General features: G+C 40.2%; 1 protein-coding gene across 1 annotated transcript in view; it reads left to right on the forward strand.

Moving 5' to 3' along the window:
• Positions 1 to 7580, forward strand: part of LOC117499346 (complement factor H-like) — a 38111-nt gene extending 30531 nt beyond the window's left edge. The window contains exons 9-11 of the mRNA XM_034151688.1: positions 260 to 359; positions 5046 to 5131; positions 6132 to 7580. Coding sequence (XP_034007579.1) covers positions 260 to 359; positions 5046 to 5131; positions 6132 to 6172 — 227 coding nt within the window. The 3' untranslated portion in view covers positions 6173 to 7580. The remainder of the gene's footprint in view (positions 1 to 259; positions 360 to 5045; positions 5132 to 6131) is intronic.
• The last annotated feature ends 5411 nt before the right edge of the window (positions 7581 to 12991 follow it).

The following is a 12991-nucleotide window of genomic DNA, read 5'->3' on the forward strand; positions in this document are numbered from 1 at the left end:
CTCAAGTACAAGATCTGAGTACTTCTACTTTTACTCAAGTACCAGATCTGAGTACTTCTACTTTTACTCAAGTACCAGATCTGAGTACTTCTACTTTTACTCAAGAACAAGACCTGAGTACTTCTACTTTTACTTGAGTAACATTCTGAATGCAGGACTTTTACTGTAAGAGTATTCCTACACTCTGAAACACAGATATCCAGAAATGTTTAAGGGATGAATTTAATCCTAAGGGGTTTTTCTGTTGTTGTTTGTTAAGGGAAGTCCTGTGGTGCTATTGGAGACGTGCCAAATGGACAAGTGGATTATTCTGGGGGGATTCAGTTTGGAGACAAACTGGAAGTCACCTGCGACCCTGGGTGAGTCTTTCGGGGGCCAGCGATTTTCAGTGGGGGGCGAACGCACTAACCACTCCGCCAACGCCACAGTCACCCCCGCCGTGCGGGCCGGATGAGAATGTCTGGCGGGCCGGATGTGGCCCCCGGGCCACCAGTTGATGGTCACTGATATATAGCATACAGAATAAATTGGAATATAATAGACCAACTTACTACTTAACAAATATAAATATAGGATGATTAGATGTTGAGAAGCGATGCACAAGTTAAAATGTCATTCAAATACAAAAATTAGATGTATTTGTTTTGATCCCTAATATGACAATTGTGTTGTTCCAGCAGCGAGTTTACAAGGCATTGCACATGAGTCAAAACTATAATAAAATACAAAATAAAATACCAAAGAAAAGGACAAATAGACACTAAATATATACATATGAACAGCAGAGTATGTAAGGAACGCACAGAATAAAATATAGAGAATAACTTACTACCAACCTACTATTTCAATAAAAAATATATAAATAAACACAGGATACTTTACACATAGTGCTGGGGGCATACCGCTTCATACCGAACTTTATACCGAACTTTATACCGAACTTCATACCGAACTTCATACCGAACTTCATACCGAACTTCATACCGAACTTTATACCGAACTTTATACCGAACTTCATACCGAACTTTATACCGAACTTCATACCGAATGATATCCTTAGGCGCTTTCACACCGGAGTACTTTTCCCAGTATTGTTCCGAAATGTCACGTTCACACCAAAAACATCCGGAACTAGAAATTAGTTCATGAGAACCTTTCCACCCCCTTTTCCGTCCCTGCTAGAGAGCAGGTACTTTCGTGGGAGAAAAAGGTTCCCATTTCTGATTGGCTGGGCGGATTGCAAACCACGCCCCGTAAAACTCCCAAAAGTTTTGTGAAGCCGCCATTTTATTTGCTCGCATTAGCATTATTAGCATGAGCATTAGCCCAGCGCACAAACGCAGAGAGACTAACTCATGGCAACACAAAATAAAACTCCTTTCACTGTCGCACCGCTGAAATGCATGCTGGGGGACAGCGCCAAGCGTAGCAGCAGAACATGTGAAGCTGCAGATGCACACTGAATATTTTACATTTGATTCCAAATCCATTTCAATGTAAATACTGCTATATTTTTTTATGTTATTATAGTTTTCGTAAAATAGTTCTCTATCTGTGTTTTAAAAACAGTTTTTACTTTGATGTATGCACCACGACATCAAGTCAAATTCCTCGTACGTGTCAACCTACCTGGAGATAAACCTGATTCTGATTCTGAAGAACTGGAGATAGAGGGCTGTTGTTGTTGTTGTTGTTGTTGTTGTTGTGTTGTACGCACAATTAGCATGTTGCAGCTGTTGCACTGATCAGGGGTTTCTTTGTGGGGACAAAACCTTTAAATGCAAATACATTTCCAATCATTGAACCACAAATAAATACGTGATGCCGTTATAATTTGGAAAAATACCGTGATATGAGTTTTTTTGTCGTACCGCCCAGCCCTATTTATACATAGATTAAACACGATCATTGTTCATTTTAATTATAATTTAAATGCAACCAGGTTAGGGCTGCAACAAACGACTAATTTGATAATCGATTAATCTATCGATTAATGAAACGATTAATCGACTATTCGGACTATTATGCCTTGCAAAATGTCTCAAACGCTCTTATTACAACTTTTAGATTTAGCTTGAGGTTGTTTTAGGCATGTGGAAACTAACAATGAAGACAATAAAGATGAATACTTGATTCAAAAATACAAATATTATTAAATTAACTAAACAAATTGTGAACAAAATTAACAAATTGTGAACAAAATTAACAAATTGTGAACAAAATTAACATTGCTTTTTATTTAAATTAAATAAATAATATTTCACATCAAAAGAAACAACAATGTTTTAACAAATGGTATTAAATAATGTGATGACAGAACTGTGAACAGAATAGCTGAAACTTTAACAAAATCAATAACTCAGTTACCTCTAATCATTAACCCATGTTTGTATCATTGTGTTAACTCTGTGTGTTGCTAACGTGGAAACGTTACTCGTGGACGGGGCTACAGAGCTGCTAGAGAGACAGTCGAACCCGGTGCATTCCTCCGTCTGAACGTGGAGCACTTTTGCTAAATGTTTAGACAGATTGCTCGTGTTACCGCCCTGACATGCTGAACTCTTATTACACTTTAGGTAACGAGCATTGTCCACATCGAGACGGGTAACATTTAACCACACCTCGGAGCGCGTTCTCTCCGCCATCCCTGCAGTGTGTTGCATGCATCATGTAGCAGTGTGTTGCATGCATCATGTAGCAGTGTGTTGCATGCATCATGTAGCAGTGTGTTGCATGCATCATGTAGCAGTTTGTTGCATGCATCATGTAGCAGTGTGTTGCATGCATCATGTAGCAGTGTGTTGCATGCATCATGTAGCAGTGTATGGCATGCATCATGTAGCAGTTTGTTGCATGCATCATGTAGCAGTTTGTTGCATGCATCATGTAGCAGTGTGTTGCATGCATCATGTAGCAGTGTATGGCATGCATCATGTAGCAGTGTGTTGCATGCATCATGTAGCAGTGTGTTGCATGCATCATGTAGCATCATGTAGCAGTGTGTTGCATGCATCATGTAGCAGTGTGTTGCATGCATCATGTAGCAGTTTGTTGCATGCATCATGTAGCAGTTTGTTGCATGCATCATGTAGCAGTGTGTTGCATGCATCATGTAGCAGTGTGTTGCATGCATCATGTAGCAGTGTGTTGCATGCATCATGTAGCAGTTTGTTGCATGCATCATGTAGCAGTGTGTTGCATGCATCATGTAGCAGTGTATGGCATGCATCATGTAGCAGTGTGTTGCATGCATCATGTAGCAGTGTTGCATGCATCATGTAGCAGTGTGTTGCATGCATCATGTAGCAGTGTGTTGCATGCATCATGTAGTAGTGTGTTGCATGCATCATGTAGCAGTGTGTTGCATGCATCATGTAGCAGTGTTGCATGCATCATGTAGCAGTGTGTTGCATGCATCATGTAGCAGTGTGTTGCATGCATCATGTAGCAGTGTGTTGCATGCATCATGTAGCAGTGTGTTGCATGCATCATGTAGCAGTGTGTTGCATGCATCATGTAGCAGAGTGTGTAAACCGCCCCCTCGCACACAGACGGAGAGAGACATCTCGTCTGGATTGGAAAGATCGAAAATACATCATAGACGCATTTTTTTGTGTTTTTGCATATTAGAAACGAGTTGGCGACACTAAGACTGCGGTATAATGTTTATTTAGCAATAATACATATGACATATATGTTTTAAATGTCTCCAGGCAGTACCGATAAAAAGACCGATAACGTTGGAGCTTAACGTAAAACACACGTGATGACGTCACCAACGAATCGACGACTGAATTAGTTGGCAACTAATTTGGTCATGGATTTTAATGGATTAAGTCGATTAGTTGTTGCACCCCTAAACCAGGTAGAGGTTAAGCACAATATGCTCTCTGAATGTTCAGGGTTGTTAACCTGTTAGGCGGGGGCTATGGGGATTTTTCTTTTTTTCACGAAACTGTGACTCAGGGAAAAACCTATTAATGTTTCATACCCACCTAACGGGAAGAAACTCAGCTATCTGACGATATGAACCATTTGTACCGAAACAAAACACAAGTCTCACAAGAAGCGTCTAAATGAGCCCTGAGCGAAAAGATTCTAACACTTTAAATACACAGAACTCACGATAAAATACCCTTATTACTTATCGGATCTGCACAAACAAGATATCGATTAGCAAGCTGAGATTCCATAGAAATATAAGTATCATCACTGAGCGATCAAAACTCGCGACAGGGGAAGCGAACACAGACATCACACAACGTAGCTTTAGGGAGGAAACACGGCCAAATTGTCTTACCTTTTGCTGTTTCTGATCAAAAGTTGTGTTCAATGGCATCAAAACGATAAACACGCTGCTGAAGGTTAATCCAATGTGTCTGTGTCACTTTGAAATGATTTCTGATAATCCATCTTCATACTAGTTTGAGCCTAGGTTTCAGTTTTCAGAGCCTAACATAGCTTTCGACTGCGTGCGCATAGCTCTCACTTCTCAATGGTAACGTGTGTGTGTATGTGGAACTTCCCCTTCGATTCTATTGGCTCTAACGGTTCAAAAAATATGTCAATCACCAAAATCGACCAATGGGTTCCAGAGAAACGGCAAATACACCAAAATCCACCCAAGTGACCCCATACAGGTTTCTTTTCTCCTAAACCTCTCTAAAAAGGTCAAATGCCACTTGTTTTGCATCAATCTTGATACAGGGTACTTATTATATGTTATAGTTTGGATTCCTAAAGCTTTTAGTCTACTATCCCATCATTCAAGGGTGGGTTTCACTATAAGTAATGTTTTTTTTGGACGGACACTATAATTTACAGTTTTTTGCTATGTTCAATCTGAATTTACTTTAAAATATGAAAAATCTATATTGATTCTGACTTTTCTACATCCAACTCACAGGTTTATCATTACTTTGAGAAAAAAGATTATTAATTTAACTCTTTTAGAAGTGAAGATATGGTCATTTGTTCTTAACAGGTTAAATGGAAAAACATCTGCTCAAAAACAAATACGTTATTTTTCTTATTTCTCTTATTAGTTATGATTTGGTTGGAGAACCAGATTCCATCGTCACCATCCTGTGTGGCAGCGAGGGCTGGATGGACCGGCTGCCTGTGTGTGAAGGTGAGTCTGTGTGTTCATACATGTCTAATAAACTACCAGAGGGGGAAGTACTAATACTTGGTTACTGTACTTGTGGAGGAAACTTCTGTGTAGCAATGCATGGAGTCACCGACTCAGGAAGGAGACACGGTGAGAGTTGGAGCTTTGATGTCAAACACTGATGGGTTTATTCAGAGTATTCGGCCGGAGGATTCACATCACAAATCAAAGAGTCAGAGGTTCTGACTTCACGGTAGAGTTGCCACGTCAATTCTGAAGAGCCTCTCTCTATGCTAGACCTTTTAACAGGTTCACAGAGAGAAATCAACATCTCTGAAGGAGTAGACTAAACAGCTGGGAACACTGAGCCACCTGCGTCCGACGCTCATGGACTCGAAGATTTCACATCTTAGAGTCCACAAACACCGATAAAGAAGTGCCTCAGCGTTCTCACAACAATTACCATTCGTGCCAGACAAGTTGACCGGTCACACACTGGTGACAACAACACATATGGCACCAAGGCCTTTCCTTAAAGGAGATAACAGACGTCAGAGTAGATCATAAAACGTCACAGAGCAAAAGGTTAGATATCTAGAAGAATTATTCCTTAACAGTAACCATAACAACAGAGATACAGAACAATCAAGAAGACAGCCATATAATCGGTGTGGGAGGGATAACAGAGTTCTTTGTGTTTTGCTCTATTCTTGTGCATGTTTTCTTCTACCGGCATCGATCGTTTACATGATCAAGTGCTCATTTGAATGTGCATTGTCCCTTCTTGGAGTAATACAAACTAACATTTAGGTTTCTTCATGTGTTTCTATTTCTACTAACATATGCACGCACATGGTTTCCTCGCACTGGAGAAAGTTGTTGTTTTGAATGTTTATTTAGCTGCTGCTGACTCCACGCTAACCCTTCACAGATACTCCTCTCCTCCTCACAGGGCAGCAGGCGCTCTACACCTTCTCTCATGTCTGAGTGACGCTTAAACCCTTTTCTTTTGGTCCTGCAGCAAACGGGTTGATGCTGCTGGTCAATAACTACTGGATGTAGAGACGATCAGCTGATCAGTGGATGTCTCCGGACACGTCTGAATGTCTCCATGTTCCTCGGGACGGGATTGGCCGACGGAGACGCTCTGAAGAAACATTTCTGACCGCCTGAGACTCAGAAACTTCAGGAACTTCAAATCAACCCTTAGCTTCTGCTTTTAGCGACTCCTTTCCGATTAGTTGACGACGTAAATTCCCGACATTCAAAACGACTTTTTCTCTATTCTGCATTTGTCCTTGTTATGAAGGGATGAGGCTTCTGTTGATGAATACATGTTGCACTGAAGCGTAAGAATGACTGCATGCACCTTAAACGCAGCTGGCAGAAATCTGAAGGGTAACCACTTTAAATCAATAGTTTAGAACAAAAAATCACAACCTTTTGGGAAACAAATCATTAAAGAGGCCGAGAACCGGTTCCTCAAGTCTTAAGGTGCGTTCACAGCGGACGCAAAGAAGCCCAACTAACGTGACTCGTTAGATGTAGACGTGTAGATAGAACCACAACAATAAGACGTTTGCTGTGATTTGATTGTAACACAGGGATCAAGATGATGCCGAAATAACATCACACTGTAGTAAAAACATGAATGAATGCTTTTGGAGAGTGTGCTTACGAGACACTTTAAAGTGCTTCTGGTCAGGCTAAGCTAACAGCTCCTCCACACTCTCAGTCCCGTCCTGCAGACAGAAAGACAGACCGTATCCTCCACAGACAGTCTGGGGTTTGTACATTCAGAACCTTCCTCCAGTTTCTGAGCAGATATGAGGTGTGCTAACGGCTAACGGCTGCTTTTTGGTTTCTAATTCCCCTCCATCAGTGACGACAGGCTGAGATCCTCACCACTGATTGGCTCTAAGAGACAGCGTCGTGAGAATTTGAATAAAGAGGCCTGAACGCTTCCTCTACCCGTTTCTTTGCATTCACTTCACGTGTAACTGCGCGGCTCGTGTGAACGCAGCGCTCAAACATCACCTTTCTAGACCAAGCACTGGTTTCTGTCGTCTAGCTCAGTGCCTGAACATATCACATCCTCCATACGCCTTGAAGCAGAAAGACAGCTGTGAGTGTTCAAAGTAAAGCATATCATTATCCATATTTAATGTTGCTGCATTGTGTTGTGTAGCAAGAACTATTCCCCAGAGAACATTTATTTAATTACTAACTCAAGTCTTTGGTTTGATAACAACAAGAGAAGTACTTTACAAGTATTAGTACGCAGGCGTCTGTCTGTATACACTGTGATCTTTGTAATAATCATTTTGCACTTCCCTGCTTATTATCTTTATTTATTTTACTACAATGTGTGTCGGAACATCTCGGATTTATTTTGTGTTTTGAGGCTTTTATTTTAACTTTTGTAATCAATTAATGAAATAAAGCAGAAGAGGCGACGTTGATGTCTTTACTTCCTGGAGCTCTTCACTTGACTCACACACTTTAAAGTTCTCTCAATGTGCAAACGATCTGTCTTTCAAGAGCACTCATCTTTCTGACATATTATACTTTGACTTCATTTCATTATTTCAGAGATACTGCATTTCAACCTTTTTCAAACCGTTTTTTTACATTTGACACAAATTGGATATTTATTTTAAAAATGTGTTTTTTTATCACAGCTGGGAGACCAGAACTTTTTTGCATCTCATTGTTTTTTAATAGTAAACAAGACTGAATATATCGGTATCAGACTGTCTCTGATTTAAACATGTCTCAGAAACAGAAACATGGAGCGCCACGAGACACAGGACTGCCGGGTATCTCTAGTTTATAATCAAGACGCAGTCAAAGACTAAATAAACTACGGAAGAGGATTAGGGTCAAATGGAGGGTTTAATGTCAGAATGTGTTTTTAAGAAATGTGTTTTTAAAGTCCGTCATTCTGTCATCACATTAAATACATGTCAGCTCTCTAATTAATTAATTACAATCGTTAATGTAGTATATTCATATTTAACATTTAAACCAGTATGACAGTAAGTTTCATTTCATCAAGGTAACAAACTGCAGATGGAAACAACACAAACATTCATTCTCTCTCTCTCTCTCTCTCTCTCTCTCTCTCTCTCTCTCTCTCTCTCTCTCTCTCTCTCTCTCTCTCTCTCTCTCTCTCTCTCTCCTTTTCTCTCTCTCTTTCTTCTAACTTTTCGATCTTTGATTTACTCAATTAGCCTCCGCTTGGAAACCCACAGTATCAATCCACTGTCTGGCCCATACTTTGCTTGCATGATGTCAACAGTTTGGCCTGGGTACATCTCTGTCTTACATATCTCATTGCCCATCTTTGAACTTCATATTAAGCCTTAAAACTAAAACATAGCCGTCTCAATGAGTCCAGATTCTTTGAGGCAAAGCTCTCGGTCAAAAAGCTGTTTCAGTCCCAGACTTTTTATTCTATGAAACTACGGTAAAAGGATTCTTTATTATGAACACTCCTTTTCTTCCGTAACAGTAGACAGTGGATATTGTAATAGAGTGCCACAGTGACGCGTCCTAAAACCCGGAAGTAAGCTTCTTCCGGTTCCCTAGACAAAAAATCAATGCAATTTCTCCATAGGATTTTGGAAAATAGCTCGAAATAAGGTCTGTGGTTGAGACACATTGAACCTGTTAAGCCCTGAGCCTGTTTTTCAGGTCTCAGGCTCGAAAATGACATGCCCAGAACAAATGACCATATCTTCCCTTCTAAAAGGGTTACATTAATAATCTTTATTCTCAAAGTAATGATAAACCTGTGAGTTGGATGTAGAAGTGTCAGAATCAATATAGATGTTTTTTATTTTAAAGAAAATTCAGATTGAACATAGTACAAAAATGTAAATTATAGTGTCCGTCCAAAAATCCTTTTTTACTTATAGTGAAAACCACCCTTGGATGATGGGATAGTAGACTATAAGCTTTAGGAATCCAAACCATAACATAATAAGTACCCTGTATCAAGATTGATGCAAAACAAGTGACATTTGACCTTTTTAGAGAGGTTTAGGAGAAAGAAACCACCTCTGGGGTCATTTGGGTGCATTTTCCATATCTCTGGAACCCATTGGTCGATTTTGATGGTTGACACCTCTTTTTAACCGTTAGAGCCAATAGAATCGAAGGGAAGTTCCTAAAATCCATCTAAACATTACCCATTGCCCCGGAACCGGAAGCTGCGATACACTCTGGGAGCTATCATTTTGATCAACTTTTGATCAGAAAACAACAAAGGTAAGACATATTGCCGTGTTGGCTACCTAATGCTACGTGGTGTGATGTCTGTGTTAGCTTCTCATGTCGCGAGTTCTGATCGGTCAGTAATGATACTTATATTTCTGGAATCTGTGGAATCTCAGCTTGCTAATCGATATATTGTTTGTCCAGATACGATAAGTAATAAGGATATTTTACCGTGAGCTCTGTGCCAAACAAACAATCTGTGTGTTTAAAAAGCACTCTTCATCTTTCTGACATATTATACTTTGACTTTATTTCATTGATTGATTGAGTGATACATTTTATTTCGAACAAGTAAAATAAATAATTACAAAACAAAAAAAATGTTGCAGTGCATAGTCATGTAAGAGAAATCAAAACAAAAAAATGGCATTTACAACAACAGCATTAGCAACATAAACAGTCCCTCATCTAGTGTTCGAAAAGGAGTGAGAAGAAGTATCATTTATTTAATCTCACCCTCTTGTCCCTAAATGATTTATTTATAATCTATAATCTACAATAAATATCATTATTATTAATTATTATTGCTATTATTATTATTAATCTGTTTATGTCTGCTTTGACATATATACATATACACATATGTACATACACACATACATACACACACACACACACACACACACACACACACACACACATATATACATATATGCACATATACATAAACACCTACATACTCGCACATATACACATACACACATATACACATATACACATACACACATACACACATATACACATATACACATATACACATACACAGTGGCGGCTGGTGGAAAATATTTTAGGTGGGGCTGTGGAAATGGTGATCAAACAATACTAGGGGGATCCGGGGGGATGTTCCCCCGGGTAATTTCTTTTTGTTGAGAAAAGACCCCCTAAATTATGACTTCTGGTGATGTTAGAGGGGGGGGGGAAGGACAATTTGAGGCTTAAACATATGAGAAGACTGATCAATACCTCCATAACTTCAGTGTGGTTAGCTATGAATCTTCCAAAACTTCCAAACACCTTGTCCTGGACATAGTTTCTACAGCATAAACTGTGCAACAGTACAGTAGGCCCACACAACCTGCAGAACACCGGGGCTTTGAGAACACTCAAAATTACTTAAAATGATTTAATTTCCATTTAACCTGTTAAGGGGCTTTTTTCCCCCGTTTTTTTTTCTCACGAAACTGTGTCTCAGGGCTTCTTAAAATGTAATAAACTATTCATGTGTCCTACTCAGAGGAAACGCAGCTAACTGATGATATGAACCATGTTTACCGAAACAAAACACAAGTCTCACAAGAAGCGTCTAAATGAGCCCTGAGCGAAAAAATGCTAACGCACTCTAGGTATAAATCAATCGATATACTTATCGGATATGCACAAACAAATATAAGTATCATCACTGAGCGATCACAACTCGCGACAGGGGAAGCAAATACAGACATCACACGACGTAGCTTTAGGTAGCAAAACACGGAGATATGCTCACCTTTTGCAGAATAACAATTCTGATCAAAAACGAGAAAAACGCAGCTGAAGGTTAATCCAATGTGTCTGTCACTTTGAAAAAATGATTGATTGATTGATTTTTATTAGCTGCTAATGGTAGCTTCCAGAGTGTATGACAGCTTCCTGTTTTGTCTCCTTGGATACGAGTCCAAACAACTCACAGACTGCACCGGGCGCTGACCTAGGAGCCCTGTGACCATCAGATTTGACGACGCTGATTGGCTGAAATTATGTTTCGGCGGCATAGTTTAAAGATAGCAACAGTTGGCTTCTGCTGCACTTGCTGCACTCTCGTCTGGGCGCTGTGCTAGCGCCCAGACGAGAGGGAGTAATGATACACGGGCAAGGCCAGGCAGGAAACATGTGACTTATCAGTAACTTTAGACATCGTAACACAATTTTAAACGAGATTTTATTGTAGATTATACATTTTACTGATACCAATTATATAATATTTACCTTGTTTATTAAAAATAAAAATAAAAATAAAAAATATATTTTTTAAATATATATATTTTTTTTTTTTTTTTTTTTTTTTTTTTTTAATGTGGGAAGAGGGGGGGCGGCGCCCCTAGCGCCCCTATGGGTCGGCCGCCACTGCACATACACATAGTCAAACACCTTCTAATTTCATTATTTCAGATATACTGCATTACAACCTTTTTTCAAATCTTTTTTTTACATTTTACACAAATGGAATATTTATTTAAAAATTGTGATTTTTTATCACAGAGCTGAGAAAATAATACTCGGGGGATGGGAGTTCCTGAACATGGAGAAACAGCTTCAGTTATTATGCTCCAAATATCTGGAACAAACTATCTGGAACAAACCAAAGTCAGAATCATACCTGCTCTATACAAAGTATTGTCCACAAATAAACCTTCAACTAAATATAGAAAAGGGAAATGGGAAACATGTGGAAGAAACATCATCAGCCAACTCACGGACATGGAGAGAATACTCATGGAAACATTTGATCAGATTTCACACCTAAGATTCAGAGTAAATACCTAAATACAAACCCTCTGTGCTGGAGAGAATGTGGAGAATCAGAGGCCAACCATGCACACATATTTTGGAAATGTCAAAAAATACAATGTTTAAGATTCAAACCAGCGAAAAGGAATAGTGACTGATTGAGAGGAACCGGTCTGACAAATGGTCAAATGAGACTCCCAAAACTATATTTGTAATATTATTTCTCTATTTGTATCTATAGCTGTATTGCGTTGTTTATTTTTGTTTGGGTTGTCATGCACGTGCACAGCTGTTGTTCTAACAGATATGAGGAGCTGTGAGCTATGTGTGCTAACAGCTAACAGCTGATGTTTTGGTTTTCTGGTTCAACGTCAGTGACGGCAGGCTGAGATCCTCACCGCTACCGCTGGTACACTGATCTGGGGCTGATGAACGCAGAGCGCTTCAACAAGGATCCTTCAGAACTGGCTAGAGAGAGAGCTCAGAAGGAGGCAGGCTGCCAACACAACTTTAAGCTCTACGACCAGGATACCCTGCCTCACTCAGGTGAGTCTGTAGACCCTGTCTCTCTCAGGTGAGTCTGTAGACCCTGTCTCTCTCAGGTGAGTCCGTAGACCCTGCCTCTCTCAGGTGAGTCCGTAGACCCTGTCTCTCTGTAGACCCTTCCTCTCTCAGGTGAGTCCATAGACCCTGTCTCTCTGTAGACCCTGCCTCTCTCAGGTGAGTCTGTAGACCCCGTCTCTCTCAGGTGAGTCTGTAGACCCTGTCTCTCTCAGGTGAGTCTGTAGACCCTGTCTCCTCTCAGGTGAGTCTGTAGACCCTGCCTCTCTCAGGTGAGTCTGTAGACCCTGTCTCTCTGAGGTGAGTCTGTAGACCCTGCCTCTCTCAGGTGAGTCTGTAGACCCTGCCTCTCTCAGGTGAGTCTGTAGACCCTGTCTCTCTGTAGACCCTGTCTCTCTCAGGTGAGTCTGTAGACCCTGTCTCTCTCAGGTGAGTCTGTAGACCCTGTCTCTCTGAGGTGAGTCTGTAGACCCTGCCTCTCTCAGGTGAGTCTGTAGACCCTGTCTCTCTCAGGTGAGTCTGTAGACCCTGTCTCTCTCAGGTGAGTCTGTA

This window comes from Trematomus bernacchii, unplaced genomic scaffold (genome assembly GCF_902827165.1).
Source record: "Trematomus bernacchii unplaced genomic scaffold, fTreBer1.1, whole genome shotgun sequence".
NCBI classification, from domain to species: domain Eukaryota; kingdom Metazoa; phylum Chordata; class Actinopteri; order Perciformes; family Nototheniidae; genus Trematomus; species Trematomus bernacchii.